At 34.5% G+C, this 17392-nt stretch overlaps 1 protein-coding gene across 1 annotated transcript in view; it reads right to left on the reverse strand.

Annotated features, from left to right (window-relative positions):
• The window catches only part of LOC150084133 (eukaryotic peptide chain release factor GTP-binding subunit ERF3A-like), a 212304-nt gene that overhangs the window by 45789 nt on the left and 149123 nt on the right, over nucleotides 1-17392 (reverse strand). The window contains exons 9-10 of the mRNA XM_090375053.1: nucleotides 6276-6369; nucleotides 1292-1372 (exon numbers count right to left, since the gene is read on the reverse strand). Of these exons, the coding sequence (XP_090231179.1) occupies nucleotides 1292-1372; nucleotides 6276-6369 (175 nt within the window). The remainder of the gene's footprint in view (nucleotides 1-1291; nucleotides 1373-6275; nucleotides 6370-17392) is intronic.

Here is a 17392-nt window from a genome sequence, read left to right on the forward strand (position 1 = left end):
AAGACTGCTTCAAGGAATATATTCTTGCAGACTTCACCTCTTCAGAAATGTTGAGTTGGAGTTTTGTTTAAACAATGGCCCTGCTTGTCTAAACTTTTCATCAAGAGCATTTTTAAAGCTTCGAGAGATCAAGTGCTTTTTGTCCCTTTTAACTATAGACTTCTTGCATATTAATTCTTTCTTCTTTCATAAATAGCTTCTGGCAAGTTTTCACACTGAAAGTGACAGAAATGATAATGCACAATGTCTATTTCTTTATCTTCAATCTGATTATAAGTACTGGAAAATTGTCCATAAATTTAAATTGGAAAAAAAAATACACTGCCAGTTAAAATTTGCACTACCTTAGCATTTATAAAAATGCCATTTTTCAATAGGAACTTGTGCACCATATAGTTAAATACAGCAATATAAAAGCAGGTACAAAAACATTTCACTGAGCAAGAAAACAGAACTTTTATTTTAGTATGTTCCTGCGATAAAGCCAGAACCATCCTTCTCATTTGGTTTGCTTATTAATATTTAAACTTTTTAAATATTATTTTGTTCTTATTTTGATTGTTCAATGGAAACTGTCAAATATCAAAGCAAAATTTAAAAAAATAATAAAATATAAATAAATAAGCTCACTGGTATTTATTTTTGGTGCAGTAATATCCTCTACATCTATTCATGTATCACATGATTGAAAGTTTCATTAACTTGCAGATCAGATTCCAGAGAATTTATGAAAAGTTCAGCTTTTTTTCTGATTTTCAAAGCTGTTTTCTTACCACCATATATTATGAACTATCTACAACTGCTTGGAAACACAGATATGGCAACACCTATTTGAAGACAATTCATACACAGAGTGATACATTATCTGAAATAACTCTAAAACATCACACACACACAGCTCCAAACAAAGCCCACACAAAGATGATACTTAAAAAAAATTAAATGTATCCTTAGAAAAGCTGCATAGTTATAATACACATATTTTTTTTCAAAAAACAATTAGAATTTAGTTGTACCATTTTAGAAAGAAAAAAAAAAAAAAAAAAAAAGACAATATATAAGGACACATATGAGCCACAGAAAACATGACATCACTGCCATCACAAAACTAAAACCAGTGTATGCTCAGCAGATGTAGAACAGCTGAAGAACCAGTGTAGAATAGCATATGTGATCACTGTAGATCACATATGCTATTCTACACACTGAATGAACAGCACATGGTATGCATACCAATAATTGTAACAAACATTTTTTTAAAAATAATTTAAATAGTTAACTAAAATTTTACCCTATTTGGCATCAAAAGTAATTGTTGATTTCTTTTGACCATCCCAGACTCAACTTTGCCTAATACAACAGTTCCCATATCCTGAAAATAAAATCAAAATTTCTGATAAAATTATCTCTTCAGAAGCAAACAAATTTGACACAAACACTTTTAATATTATTTTCACATAAAGTAAATTTATTTAGCACTAGTGATAATTTACTTAACAATTATCAAAACGTTCGCTGTGTCAATGTATATCGGTGTTTAACAGCACTCAAAGTGCCTTAAGCAGCATTCTTAAGTGGCATAAAAATAAAGGCACATGAAATTAACTACTCAATTCTGTCAGCACACTGGCTGAACTCTGCTATTAGCATCAATGATCTGTTTTTGTTTATAGCTTGGTGCACATTTCTATTTGTTTTTTGCTTGTGGTGAGATTAGTTTAAGTACATAAAATAAATTTTTTTAATAAAATTGAATTTTGTTCCCATTTACAGTACTCAGCCCAAAAGTATGTGTTCGCTTTTAGCAATGAATTCTAGACTTTTACTTTTCAACCATTATTTAGGAATTTTCAGAATTTCAAAGATTTTGGAACGTTATTTCTCAACATTCCAAAAATTACAGCATATTGAACAAGCCACTCAAATATAGGTGGCAGGAAAATGTTAAATTAAATGTATAGATTTTGAAAATTTCCTGTAAGTTGTGGTGAGTTATGTTATTTGGTTTTTAGGAGCATTAGCAACTAAGGCCATATTGCTCTGGGGATATGTGGTGGTCATTTCCTGACCTTTCTGCATCCTCCGTATTTGGTGGTCACGGGCTCAAACCCCGGTCTAATCAAGAAGCATGTGCTACGCACTGCTGTTCCTGCCCACCTAGCTACAGAGGTGCCTGTAGTGAGTTATAAAATAAGAAAGAAAATGCATGCTTAAAACAACATACAATCTTTTTTCTTATCAAGGCTGAAATCAGAATGACAGTTTAAGCATTTCATAATACAGTCAAACCTCTCATATCCAGTGACTTTGGGAGCTGATTCTTGCCAGATCTTGGAATTTCCGAGATTTTGGGTGGTTATACAGTAGGCTGTCAAAATAACAGCACCTCAAATAATGGAGTATTCAAGCTAACGGCACATTGAGATTGGATGTTTACACACAGCGCAGATATCTTGCAGTGTCAAAAAAAGAAAATGGCAAGTCATGTGATTATTGTATTTGTTTATGTTCACCATTTTGAAAGTGAATTCTGTACTAATAACATGGATTATACCACTGTACTACATTTATTTTAAATTAAAAACCCCCACTATGGCTCCTAAAGTTAATAAACCTCATACAGAGAAGAAAAGAAGAACAACATTAAAGCTTAGTGACAAACTCGATATAAGCAAAACTATTACATTAGGGTCACCCAGAAAGTTAATTCATATACCCCTGTGTATTGTCTGTAAGTTGCACGTGTATTCTCTGGTCGACTTGCCTGTTTTGCTGGATGAAAAACCCCAGTCTCTTGGGGGAAACCTTGCTATCTATGCCTGAAACCGACTAATTCAGCCAAGGAGTGAAAAACTCCCATAAAATTCCCGTGTCACTGATGGGATTCGAACCTGAGCCTTTTCAACCCAGTGTGGGGAGAATGATGATGATACCACTGTGCTACCTGCACAGACTAAACTTGATATAATAAAGAAAATAGAACAGGCATAAGCAGGAGGGTATTAATGGCAGAATATAACAGTGGATTGTCAACATGTTTATGTTTTTATGTGCAGTTAATAAAATTGCATTCTTAATCTCTCTATTTCTCATTTAGCCTCATTATTTCTGCATTAGATATATTAAAAATAAAACTTTCTAGTTAACGGAAAAATCGAAATAATGGCACCTTGAATCCCCAAAGGTGCCATTATTCTGTAAGTTAACTGTATTATAAAAATAATCGATATGCTGCAATTTACTGAATGCATTGTACACACTGCACAAAAAAAAAAAAAAAATATCATGCAGGAGACTGTCCCAAAAAGAGAGAGAGAGAGAGTAAAAAACTGACTTGAACATGGCACTCATTTTTTCAGCATAATTACCAAAAACATTTATACACTTGTCCCATTGCTCAATCAAATTTTGAAAACCTGAAACTTAAAAAAACATTATTTCTCATAACCAGCAACATACATTAATTTCAACTACCACCTGCTTAGAATTGGAACTGTGGGATGAATCATGGCTACCCCACACTATTAACCTGAATCAAAACATGCATCAATACAATGGAAGTACAGTAGACATCCTCTTAACTGACCTTGGCTTAACCAATCCCCCCCCAATATACTGAATGTCGTCCAAAGTTCACTACAGCATACCTTGGGCACTAGTCCTGTATGTTACAGCTAGTGTACACCATGTTGCTTGTTGAGCTGCAATGCTTCCTGAAAGGTCAGTTTGTGTTATTTGATTTTTAGGAGCATTAGCAACTAAGGCCATATTGCTCCGGGAATATGCGGTGGTCATTCCCTGACCTTTCCGCATCATTCGTATTTGGTGGTCACGGGCTCGAACCCCAGTCTAATCAAGAAGCATGTGCTACACACACACACTGCTGCTCCTGCCCACCTGGCTACGAAGGCGCCTGTCAGTTTGTGTGTCTGTTCCAAACAAAACAGCATCAGTAAAATTATTTAGTGTAATCACAGTATGTAATTTAATTAAATATGACATAAATTAATGAAAATAGGTAAAAAACGAGATATACGGTAGTGTCAAAAATACTCTTCTGGAGACTATTCACAAATGTGATGCACAATAACTGGCGCTTACTGTAATTATTTTATGGCACCAGCATAAAAAATTTAAAAAAAAAAATAAATGCTGGTTCATTTGGATTTTCAACACACACTACTGTAGTTTTTTTTTTTCTATGAAAACAAAGATAGAATCTCTAAAAAATGAAATTTGTTGTGAGCAGTGAAATAGGTGTGAGCAAGACAACAAAAATAGTGGGTTGGGGAGGGGGATTTCAGATAAACTGAAAGGATTCTGCATCCAGTTTGTTTCACAAGGGTTGGTAAGGGCTCAGAAAAGTCCTTGGTCTTATATCAAGAGACTTTATGGCAAAAAGTTTTATAGTAAATGAATTATTCCAAGAGCCCACTAATGCTGTGAATGCTGAATTGTAATATATGACAGTCCAGGCCCATATACATTACATGCAACCCAAAAGACCATTAACAATTTGCAGGAGAGCTTCTTGAGCATCTTTCCTATAGCCCTGACCTCATCCTTAGCAATATTCATTTGTTTAGTCCACAACTTAGTGGCAAATATTTTTCCAATGATGCAGAAGCTAAAATTAAGTAAATCATCAGTATGCAAATGACATCTTTATTATATGGCAAATTTTCCAAATTTGATAAAACAATGAGATCAGTGTATAAACATTTACAATGAGCATGTTAAAAAATAAATGCTATTTTCCAGTCAGCATCCTGCTTACTATCACCCTTCCATTCCCACATTATGACTTGCTTACTGTTCCCTCATATTTTATACAGTATAGAATAAAAAAAAACTTATGTTCTCCTTCAAAATATATAGATGATAAATCAATGAAAAAGTTTTACATAGTCATTTTATCCAAGTCCTACTGCCAAGTTTCATTAGCAAAGCAACTTCTGAACAGATGACTTGTGCTTTTCTTTTAGATGGTACAGTTAAGCACAAACATACATGGACAAAAGTTCCCATATACACAACCCACAAAGTGGGCACATAATTTGTACATAGCATCATTCATTTACACCCGAAACAGAAAAATTACATCTGGGTTACATCTGCAACAGAAAAAGCAGAGGATAGTCTGATATAAGTTATTGTTATTTACAAGCAAGACAATCTAAAAGTTATTCAGTATCCAGTTAATACATTATATGAGCCTAATTCAGAGGGCCAGCAACCTTGTCCAATATATGAACGACTTTAAAAATGAACATAGTTCCAGAATCAACCTATATTTTCTTCAACGCACATTTTTCTATTTAAATAAAATCTGCTGGTTGAAGAATTATTATACAAAGTACGCTAGGCAGCTATATAAAAAGGTGAAGTATATACTTAAAAATGAAACCCAGAGAGTAATTAATGGGATTTCTGGAATGTGTTCTTCAGAAAATTATGCAGTATTTTTATTTCTGTGATCCAAGATCAACCACCTGGCCTAATAGTTCACATAGACAGAGGTGCATTTATAAATATGGAGAAGTTATACAAAAATATTTGTACACAAACCCCTTAAGAAAGGTCTAGGAAAATATTTCCAATAACGATACTCAAAACACTAATTTCAAGCTTTTTTTATTTAAAAAAAAAAAAAAAAAATGGTATACTGGCTGTAGCATGTCCCGTGGCAACAGCTTAAACAAGCCTAAGTTCAACAGATAATGTAATTAACAAAGCAGAACCTAGCAGTTATCACAGACCTTGCAAAATTATGAGGCCTAAACAACCGTGTCATTTGTCTATGTACAAATTCGGCCTGGCACGTGGGAATCGTGAGACCCAGAAATTATTTGTAATTAACACCAAATTGCTGAATAATCTTGTTCACAAACAGTAGTAGACAATCCCATGACTTAACAAATTTGCCCATGTGGTTCAAACTTGGTAAAAATTTATGGTTTTGAAGATAAAATCTTTGCCCTGAATAATCAGTTCTGACACACTACTTAGTCTTGTATGTTGCAGTCATCCAATAATTAAATTTGCAGTATCTTGATTAGTTTGCTAGATTCACCGATTTTCCTAAAATTAGGTAGAAGTGGTTGGTGGCAAATAATGAACTGTCAGATTTGGAATGTTTAACTGTATTAGCAATAAACAAAGAAATGCAGTTAAAAAAACAATCACCGAAGAAGTCAATATGGGGAGATTAAAATAACAGGTGTTTATTTTGTTTCGCAAAAATTCAATATTTCATTAATATACAAATAGTATACCTTATATTTGTCGACAACAGGCATCCTAAAAGGCCCTTCAACCGGCCGATTTAATGGAGGAAGGCTATCAATATAATGAAGGAAACTAGGACCCCTGTAAAAAAGAGTAAATTAAACAAGAAAACCATAAGTGTATCTAGTAATGAAAAACTAAGATAATGTTATACATCTAGAAAACAGCACACAAATTAATGGTATCAATAAAGTAAATCAATTTCCCCACCACTGAAATCACAGCAGTTTGCCTTCAGTAGCAGGAAAATTTATTTTATTTGGATTTAATTATATAGCATATATGTATGCTATATAAATTTAATTCTTTCTCCATTTACACAAGTCACAACTTCACAACAACCACAACATGTCAGGGCTATAATAAGTAATAAATATTCAACACTAATAAAGCAGTAGCATTACTAAGCTCACATCTAAGTAATCCAGTGCAATTAAATTGCATTAACAGGAACAATTTCTCTGCTACCAAAACGGATGATAAAATAAATGAATTACTAAAGTGTCACTATTTTTCAAGTCAGACATCTGACTTCAGTGACGGGGAAATTCTCGGAGGCAATAATTAAGAATGCAGTCCGGGGACATTTAGATAGAAATGCCATTCTGAAAGACACGACATGATTTTGTTAGAGGATAATCACAATAGACAACACAGGCACATCACAATAACAGGCACCTTGTTGTGAAGGCATTCACAATATGAGATGTAACAAAAATTATGCCATTTCACCTACTAGCGTTTTCACTTCTTCGTGGAGTTGGCTGAAAATTTTGTAGTATCGACTGTCACCTAATTGCTTATACTTGTTTCTATAGAATTCTTTGGATTTAATTTTATGTATTAGTTCGCTGTTGTACCAGTGCGGGCAGGTAGAGCATGCCGTCAGATGGGATTGAGAAACAATGCCAGATATAACTGAGTGGACACAGTTAATTGGGTTATTGGTGAGTGCATCAATGTAATCAACAGCATCAAAGAGCTGCTTGTCCATATTGCTGAGAGCTAGGTTGCACAGAGGCCAGTCAGCCATTCTGAAATTGAATCATGGAGAATGGGAGCTGCATTGGAAGTTGAGAAGTCACAGTGATTGGCGAATGATCTGAGTGGCATATGGGATTGTCTTTGCGAACCGCTATATGAGAAGAGGCATTTTCTCTGGTTGGAAAACTGCAAACTTGTAAATTTCAAGATCATAACCGTGAAGTACATTAAAGAGAGACCTAGTCTGCAGTAATGGAGATTATCACAAATTGGCCAGCTGACAGTTAAAATCACCAAAAACCATTGCTATGTCAGCAGATTGAATTAGCGGGAAGATGGATTCCAGCAAGTTTTCTAAGTACTGAGGGTCAATATTAGTTAAGGGAGGTGGAAAATAAATTAATACTAATAAAACTTTTAACTTCCCAAGATGGAGCAGGCAGTACAGGAATCCCTCGATTAGTGCGAGACTCGAATTAGTGTGGTTTATATTTAGCTACCAATTTTTGATTAGCACGAATCAAAATTTCGATTAGCGCGGTATTTTGGCTTGGCCTAAAGAAACTGAAGCTGGTGATGCTACAAAAGTCAGTCCTAAGCTACAAATGTAAATATAATTCTAAAGTAGGCATAACATTAGAGAACATTATAGAAACACATCACTTGTTTTCTTAGTGAGCACGTGGCTCTGTTCACAAAAGGGAGTTACTGTTTATTTAGCGTTGCGCCATAACTTCTCCATCGAGAAGTGTTATCAAGAAATAAAACAAAAACGAAGGCAAATACAGTGTGGGAAGCTACTTTGTTTTTCTACAAAGAAATGGATTATTTCAAACGTGTATTATTACAACAATTGAAATATTTTCTAATATTATGCATTCTGAAGGACAACACCGGCCGCAACACATTTATTACGTGCATGCAGATCAGTTGCTTTCAGTTGTTCTTGCGTTGAGTGTTAACATGTAGACTCTCGTGTATCTCCCGCCATTAATTACTGTGCATACTAATTAATTACATTAATTTCTATTAAATATTAAATTTTTTATATATTACGTAATTATTAACTATGGATAAAAGGAAAAGTGTATCTGATAGTGCCTCTGTAAAAAGAAAAGTGATGATGTTAGATGAAAAATTTGAAGTCATAAAAATATCTAATGATGGTGATAGCAAAATGCAAATTTCTTGACATCTTGGAATGTCTGAATCAACGGTTCGGACAATGGATTAAAGCATTTTAAGTAAAAACAAGTAAGCTTGCTTCATCGTCAGCGCACACACACAAACCATAAGAAAAAGAAGTGTTACAATGATTAAGATGGAATGTCTTTTAGCCATTTGGATAGAAGACTGCAATCAAAAAAGAATTCCAACATGCACAATGATCATAAACACAAAAGCCTGAGTATTTTTGCAATTTTAAAGGAAACGTCAACAATAGAAAACTTGGGTAGAGCAGTACCTGAAGAAAATGTTCAAGCAAGTTTTTCAAAAGAAAAAGTGATTGAAACAAAAGAAAATTTCACTGCCAGTAAAGTCTGGTTTGAACGTTTTAAGAAAAGAACAGGACTGCATAATGTTGCATTGACTGGAGAAGCAGCAAGTGCAGATAAAGATGCAGCCACGAAATATCCCAAAATTTTAAAGAAAATTGTTGATAACGGTGGCTACGCAGATCAACAAATATTTAATGTTGATGAAACAGGCCTTTTTTGGAATGCCCAAAAAAAAAAAAAAAAAAAACCTTTCTAGCAAAAAAAGAAAAGGCTCAACCAGGCTATAAAGTTTCCAAAGATAGAATAACAATTTTATTGGGAGGCAAGGCAGACAGAAGGTGATTTTAAATTAAAATCCATGGTTATCTATAGAAATGAAACTCCCAGATCTTTAGGTAAAGGTTTTAATAAACCAAGCCTACCTGTTGTTTGGCATTCTAATAGAAAAGCTTAGGTAACGAAAGTGTTATTTGAAGAGTGGTTTCACTAGCTATTTTAGCCTGAGAGTTAAGGCCTACTGTGAAGAAAATAATCTTGCATTCAAAATTTTACTAATTTTAGACAATGCCCCGGGCCACCCACCAGCACTTTCTGATTTGTGTGAAAACATGAAAGTTATTTTTTTTACCTCCAAATACAAGTCTTTTACAGCCTATGGATTAAGGCATAATCACTACTTTTAAGTCCTTACGCAGAACATTTGCGCAAGCAAGTGGAGATGGTGCAGTTTCTTTAGTTGAATTTTGGAGAAATTACATCAGGAAAGCAATAGACAATATTCATGAGTCATGGTCTGAAGTAACATCCAGCAATATGAGAGCAGTTTGGAAGCATATTTTGCCACATTGCACAAATAATTTCTGTAGTTTCACTCATATCAACACTGTTATTGATGAAATAGCAAATATTGGAAGAGATCTAGGCTTTGATGAAATCGACAACAGTGATGTTCGCAAATTGCTGGAATCACATTCAGAACAATTAAGTGATTCTGACCTCCTTAATATTGATGAATTAACGAGCATATGACGAGGTGGAAATTTGCGAGGAAGAAAATGTTAAAGAAAAGAAGTTGACATTAAAAGAACTTGAAGAAATATTTTGTGCAGCTGAAAATTTGAAACAACTAAACATGGATGCAGACAAAGATATCGAGTGCAATATGCAAATTTGCAGGAACATTGAAAGATGTGTATTTATACAAGCAAATTTATGATGAAAGTAAGAAAGAAAAGTCTGCGAAAACCAGCCTTTTGAAATATTTTACAAAGAAATAGTGTTATATATTGTAATTTTTTAATTTCAATAAACTTTTGATTACTGTACTGCAAATATTTATAATTATCCTTTGCTTTTATACTACTGTACATTAAACTGCCATAAAAAAACGTATTTTAAAAAAACCAGTCCTCCATATATAGTTATCTACCAAGTGTCAGCCCAGGATCAATATTATTTATTTATTGAGGTTTTTGTGGGGTATATAAAATCATAGTGGTTGGAATAGAAAAAGGAACCAATAATTGACAGTTTTTATTTCAAATATAATTATTTTTGTTTACAGCGAATTATTTTGAAGCATTCTAGACACAAAGCAGGTTGATTTTCACAATCTTGACAAAATGTTTTAACACTTTTTGCCTTTCGGTCTGCTTCTTTCTTTCCTTCTTTTTCAGAAATTTTCTTGTAACACTCCCTGCAACGTTTCCTAACTTTCCTTGCTTGACCTTCCATTTTACAAAAATGTATGACTTCTGCCAGGTGCCTTTGTTACTTTTGTAGTAGTCTCGCTATTCAATAAACTGTATATTATACTTTCTCAGAATTGAAGGATGGATAGACAATTATTAGTTCCAAATTTACTCTGTACCACCCATGCACTGACGAGCATGGTACCAAAGATGATCTCCATTACAGTTTTTTTATACCATTTTACAGTTTTACGCAGGCTACTATAATATGATGCCATTTGGTCAGCTATAGCCACTCCCTTCTTTGCTTGATTGCAGCTGATAATAATGTCAGGTTTCTTGATTTTTTTCTCCCTTTCTATTGTTCTTTCCTGTCTCAATAATTTTACACAGATGAGTTTGCATGTTGTTAGCATCATTACTGGTCTTTTATCGATCCATTTCATGATTTTCACTCCTTTGTTATTCTCAAGAGCGATCATGTCTCCCCATTTCATTTTTTCCTGAAATATACCTTTTCGATTGCTTCTTAGAGTCCCACAGAGAAAGGTTTTCTTTTCTAGTAACTCTTGCACTAGAGGGAAACTGGTGTAAAAATTATCTGAATAAAGAGCACATCCTTCATTGAGCAGGTTACCCATCAGTTTCATTGAGACGGCATGGCAACGTCCTTTACCTTCCACTGAATCACCCTTTCTGGTATAAACAGAGATTTCATGAGTATATCCCTTGGGCAAACATAATTTCTAAAATTTGATCCCATATTTATGAAATTTTTTAGGGATATACTGGCGAAAGAGTAGCCTTCCATACCAAGGGATCAAACATTCATCAATGAACAAGTTTTTTCCTGGCTTTAACACACTTTGAAAATCCCTATTGTCTTTATCTAATAAAATTCAGATTTTGTTGAGACGGTCTTGTTCATTGGGGGTTTCATTGTCAGAGAAATGCCAATATTTCAGCAGATCTAGGAAACGATCTCTACTCAGATTTCCTAATGAGATTATTTGATTATAAATATTTTTTTGACCAGTGTAATCTTATATCTGGGATATGAACAATTCCTATTAACAATAATATTCTTTGACATTTCCAGTTCGGTGGTTGGTCTCCAATCAGCTTTCTTCTTTTTGGGTGTTTGTATATTACTATCTGCTAATGACAAACAGTACTGTGCATACCTGTTGGTTTCAGTCACCATCATCTGAAGGATATCGTCGGTTAGAAATAGTTTGTATATGTGGTAAGGTTGGTTCAAATAAACATCAACAAGGATTTCAGCATCTTTATTATATTCATTAATTGAAATTTTAGTTTTTCCTACCACTTGCCAAATAACATTTTCAGACTTAGATGCATTGGAGATTACTTGAGAATTTGGGTCATTATTTTCATCACTGATTTCATGATATTCATCACGTTCATCAGATTCTTCTGAGGTTTGAATCTTATTATCACCATCACTGTAATTGGAATGCATGTCTAAATTATCTAATTCCGATCTGTCGTTGGATTCATCACTAAAGAAATATTATGGCTTCTCTTCTGTCCGCAAGTCCAACTCTATTCTCAATGTCCTTGGGAACTTTTTTTTTTCAAAAGAGGTACATTTGAATCATCACTATCACTTCTATTTATCAAACATTTGTCTTTAGCTCATTTTCTGTAAAAAGAGGAGGGATTATAAAAGAGAGAAGGTGATAAGCAAAAATGTTCTCCACACGTGCACATATTTGAAATGAAGTCAATATGGAAGCAACAACTATTGTCAGTCTCTCAGAGTACGAACAAATTGGAAAACAATGCTTGTGGTGGTACCAGGAAGTAATTTGAGTGTGCCCATTGGCAACTCACTGGTGCTTATCCCCATTCAATGACAATACTTAGAGCCATGGGGCGGGGAAAACCATCAGTGGGTTGCTATCAAATTTTCACGAAAAACAAATGACAATGCGTTTTTCTTGCACATACTGTGATATTTGTCACTTAAATGAACCGAATTATGAAAAAAACACAGTTGTCATTTGGGAAATAAAAGTCTATCTGTCTCTTAGTCTTCATATTAAATAAACGCTGCAGCAGGAACATGTTAAGGAGTAAGTGTAGATGGTGCATATTTATTCTAAACCTCAACCCCTGTAATTTGAATTTATTGACCCCTAGTTCTGGAATTCTTTATAAGTGAGAATTCCACCATCATTCATTTTACTAATCCCTCTAAGACTCATAAACCTCAATCAGGTCACCTCTGAGGTGTCTGGTTGCCAAGCTCTGTAATCTACATAATCAGTCTTTCCTGATACGGTCGTCCTTCTGCCAATCTCACCATTAGAGTTGCCCACCTTTGGACCCTTTCAAGAAGCTAAATGTGTGTTTTTTTTTTTTTTTCAGATGAGGTCTCCATACTTGAACACTATTCCAAACCAGGGAATACTTTCCCATTAACGCCGAAATAGTCACGCCTACAACTGTTACATGAGTACTTTGGCTGGGCCTGAAAGCCCCAGAAAGGAGATGCAAAAGAAAACTCAATAGCACACCAGCATTTACGAATATGAAAAAGTTAACATTCTGTCTAAAAATAGCCCTAAGAAATCACTATTACTATATAGAAATTACTAAAAACCAATTTACTAATTACTAAGAATTTACTATTGGTTTTACTACAATGCTCAACAAAATTAAGAGAACAAAATGTTTTTCATGAATATTTTATTGCAAACAGTGTCCCCGAAGGCAAATATTTGATATAATAGGCATCCTGGCATGCAAATTCTAAGTAGCCAATATAAATTGATCTACCACCTTACAGAGCCACACATTATGCAAATTATTCATGCCTATAAAAACACTGGTTGCAACCACATCACCAGTACTCAGAAGGGCAAGTCATCGTCGTTTAGATGATTCTTTGAGATGGCAGGCCATTGGATGACTTTAAGCCGGGTAGTCACAGGTTGCAAGCTGTCTTAATGTGGAGACGAGGAAGGCGGTGGTGTTCTCGTGTGGGGCAGAATAATGATCAATTGCCACATCCATTTTCATGTTTTTGATATGGATACTATAACTGTGCAGAAGTACCAAGAAGAAATCCTCATATCATATGGGCAACTTTTTACGGGTGTGGTTGGCCCAGATTTTTCTTTTCATGCACAACACCACTGCACACAGAGCTCAAGTGGTGGAGGAATATTTTGAAACTGAATATATCCAACAACTTCTATGGCTAGCATGATCACCAAACTTAAATCCAATCGCACATGTGTGGGCCATCCTTGGGCATCGCATGCTGGCAGCCAACTTCTCAGTCACTTTCTCAGTTAAGATCTGAACTGCTGGAAGAATGGGATTTGTTACCACAGAATCTTAAGGACACCCTTATATTGAGCATGGTTCACTGCTATCAGACCTGTTTAGCCATTGGAGGGGATCATACACCGTACTATCATCACCGATCGGGCGAATAAGTTCTGGGACCGGGAGTGGCTTGAGAGTTTGCGGATCTGTTCCACAGTGAACATTAATAGAGATAGAGGAATGCGGATCCATCCCCTCTTTGAGGCTACTATCCTCAGAAGGGATGAACGGTTCCACATGACCCACTCTCGAGCCACTTCCGATTCCGTAACACAAGAGAACGGAACACGTGGGAATGAAACACGTGATGAGTACCGTGAACCTGCTGGTATTTAAAGATGCACCGCAGAACAAAGAAAATACCGCTGAAGAAGAAGGCAGGAGCCTTCGAAAGCTTTGGTTTTATCGATTTTAATTTAGTATATTTTAATGTATTTTATTGTTCTTAACCCAGTATATTTTAATGTATATTTTATACGTATATATTTTAGTTGTAAAGTTAAATATAATTTATTGTAAATACAGACAAATATAACTTATTATAAATACAGTTATCAAGATTCCTGTTTTTGTTTTCTTTGTGTTTTATTTCTACATAAGGTTGGTGAAAAACATTTAAAACTACAATATGAACATACCCAACCTCAGAGGCCTGTTTGAAGAATACACCGTACTGATGTAATGACCACATTTTTGAGTATCTTGTATAGACTTATTATTATAATTCTTATAACCTCTATAAACTTCCCTTATACCTGTCCGAAGTTTCTCACTATCTCCTCAATTCACTGTTATTCTATAGTACACCACCATACCAAATTTTGTACCACCTCATCACAAGCTACACGTTTTCTACACATTATTAATTTTGTTGAGCAGTGTAGTTTGTGCTAATTTTAGATATGGATTTGGGTGAAGATTATGCTTCTAGCAGAAGTGCATACATATAATTTTTTGTGTAGAATCTACACCCATTGTTCATTGGATTCTGTAGTTGTTTCGCTATAGTTTCATGCTGTGGGATTGGTCGGATATCTAAATTTCTCAACAAAAAAAGGATTCCTTTTACTTTGGTGGTAAACTGGTCTACAATAAAAAAACATTTTGCAATGTGTTTTTACTCTTTACTCTGCTAATAACATATACAGGTGACCCCTGGCTTAATGCTGATAATTCGTTCCAGAAAAACAGAGTGCTAAGTGAATCCACGCTAAGCGAGCGCGCATTCCCATAAGGTAACATATGTATTTGTTAGTTGCGGTCGGTGCCATAGGATATTCCCTAATCAATAATAAACGGTAGTTAAAAAATGCACAAATGTCGGTCAAAATATTTAATATTCAAATATTTGTACATATAAAATATTCTGCATTACATACATATATAATTATGAGGTAACTACTTACGTATCAAAATTAAACATAAAATTCCAATTAAAATCATGAATTTAATTGATCTAAATTGATTTAATTTAATTGATGAATTTAATCATGAAAAATGTGTCGATTTTGGGTTGAACTTTGGCCCTCTTCCCAATAAACTAAAAGGGGTATTAATTTTAAATCCGCCGCAGCGTTACCACCCAACAATAAAGTCAACCGATCCTTTGCCACTTTGAAAACTGGCATGTTTTTTGCTTCTTTCAATATGAAACTTCTTTTAGGCATTCGTTTCCACAAAAGTCCTGCTTCATCTATGTTATAAACTTGTTGAGAAGTATAACACACAATACCCCTCTTCCATAATTTTAACAAGTTCTTTTTTGAAAGTTTCGGCTCCTTGATCTGCACTTGTGGCTTCTCCCTAGATTTTAAATCTATCCAACCAGCCCTTACCAGTTTTAAATGGTTCCACATTTTTTTTTTTAGGTGAGTTTTCTTCAGATCATCATATTGGCTAATTTCTCTCTCTCTCTCTCTCTCTCTCTCTCTCTCTCTCTCTTTTTTTTTTTTATAATATTTAACTTAACTGAATTCTGCATTTGGACATTAGTTAAAAGTGTTTTCCATTTCAATCCTAATAGCCGGCCTAGTCCTAGTTGCTTGCAGTGGAACAGCTATCTTTCCCGCTGCTAAAATTAATTCTTCATTTTTTTATAATTGTTCTTACAGTTAAACTTGCAAGTCCTAAATTACGGCACACATCCGCTTGTTGCTGACTGGAATCGATTTGCTTCAAAACGTCTAATTTAATTTTCAAATTCAGTCCTTTTCTTACATTTATATTCTTCGTACTGCTCCCAGACATTGCTTTTTCATTCTTATCGGCCATTATTAACTCTTCAAAAATGTAACTGCGTTGGTTGCATTAATTATGATACAATGTTCAAGTAAACTGTCCGATACGCACGATGTCTAATACTGTACTGAGCGATGACTAGACTTCAGATAAATGCATATAACACAAATATTTCAAGCAATATACTTGATCATTTTTTAAAATGTTGAACTCTGAACTACGTAACAAGTGACTGCACTGCAATTAGCGTGCGAGAAAATTTCACTGAGTGTGGGAAACGTTTTAATACTGTTTTGCTATTCATTTTCAAGCTATCGACTCCATCAAATGAAATGATTTCATTAAATATGCCAAAAATGCAATCCGTAAAAGAGCGTTATAGTGATCTGTGACAGCGCTATACTCAGATACGGGTTATAATATAAGAACAGCGTTATAGCGAATCAGTGTAAAGCAAACCGCGTTATAACGGGGCCTGCTGTATATTTATATTTTTTTCAAAATATTTATCAAATTTAAAAATTTTTCCCATCCTCAGGGCTCCACAGAAACTTTGATATGCATAGTTATACAGTACATCTAGACCAGCATTTCCCAAACATTTTAGTCAGGAAACACTTTTCATCTCACAATATATTGACGGAACACTCACAAAACAAGTTTAGTAGGAGCCAAAGAACTGTTGCTAATATTTTATTACATATGATGCATGGTGCATCAGGAGCTTCTTTATTTCCAACACATGTAAAGCCAAAATTTAAATAACGTCATTATACTTTTGTTTTGGTTCCTGTTTTTTCACTTCAGATTTTTGGGGAACAAAAGGCTGCGAGTGTTCATCCTCACTTTGAAGTGTGACAATATTGTCTTCATTTTCATTGACTGCAGTTGCACTACTAGAAGTACTTGCTTCTCGTTTTAAAGTTCCCTTTTTCAGCCACAAATCCATGGTGATTTATTTTAATAATAGTATTTCGAAATACTGATAATTATCAAAAAAAATTTAAACAAGGAAGTAAGGAATTGAGTTTAGTTATGATATCGGTTTGCTTCCCCCTCTACTCTAACCCATGTACTTCAGGCTAAATCACATACGAATGGCACATTAGATCACTACATCGCTACTTTTTCGTAGATGGCAATACTGCTAAGCATACGTTTCTATGCACAGTCCGCCAAATAAAGTGTTCCATGGTCCATTTGATTATTAGTCTATGCCAGTATATTAATAACCGGGGGGGGGGGGGGGGGTGTTAAAAATTATAATGATACAAAAATGGTATCATTATACTTATTTATTTTAATTTTTTAATTATTAATTACAATTTTTCA

The sequence above is a fragment of the Mastigoproctus giganteus genome, chromosome 6, assembly GCF_048544385.1.
Source record: "Mastigoproctus giganteus isolate SK-2022 chromosome 6, ASM4854438v1, whole genome shotgun sequence".
In the NCBI taxonomy this organism is placed as follows: Eukaryota; Metazoa; Arthropoda; class Arachnida; order Uropygi; family Thelyphonidae; genus Mastigoproctus; species Mastigoproctus giganteus.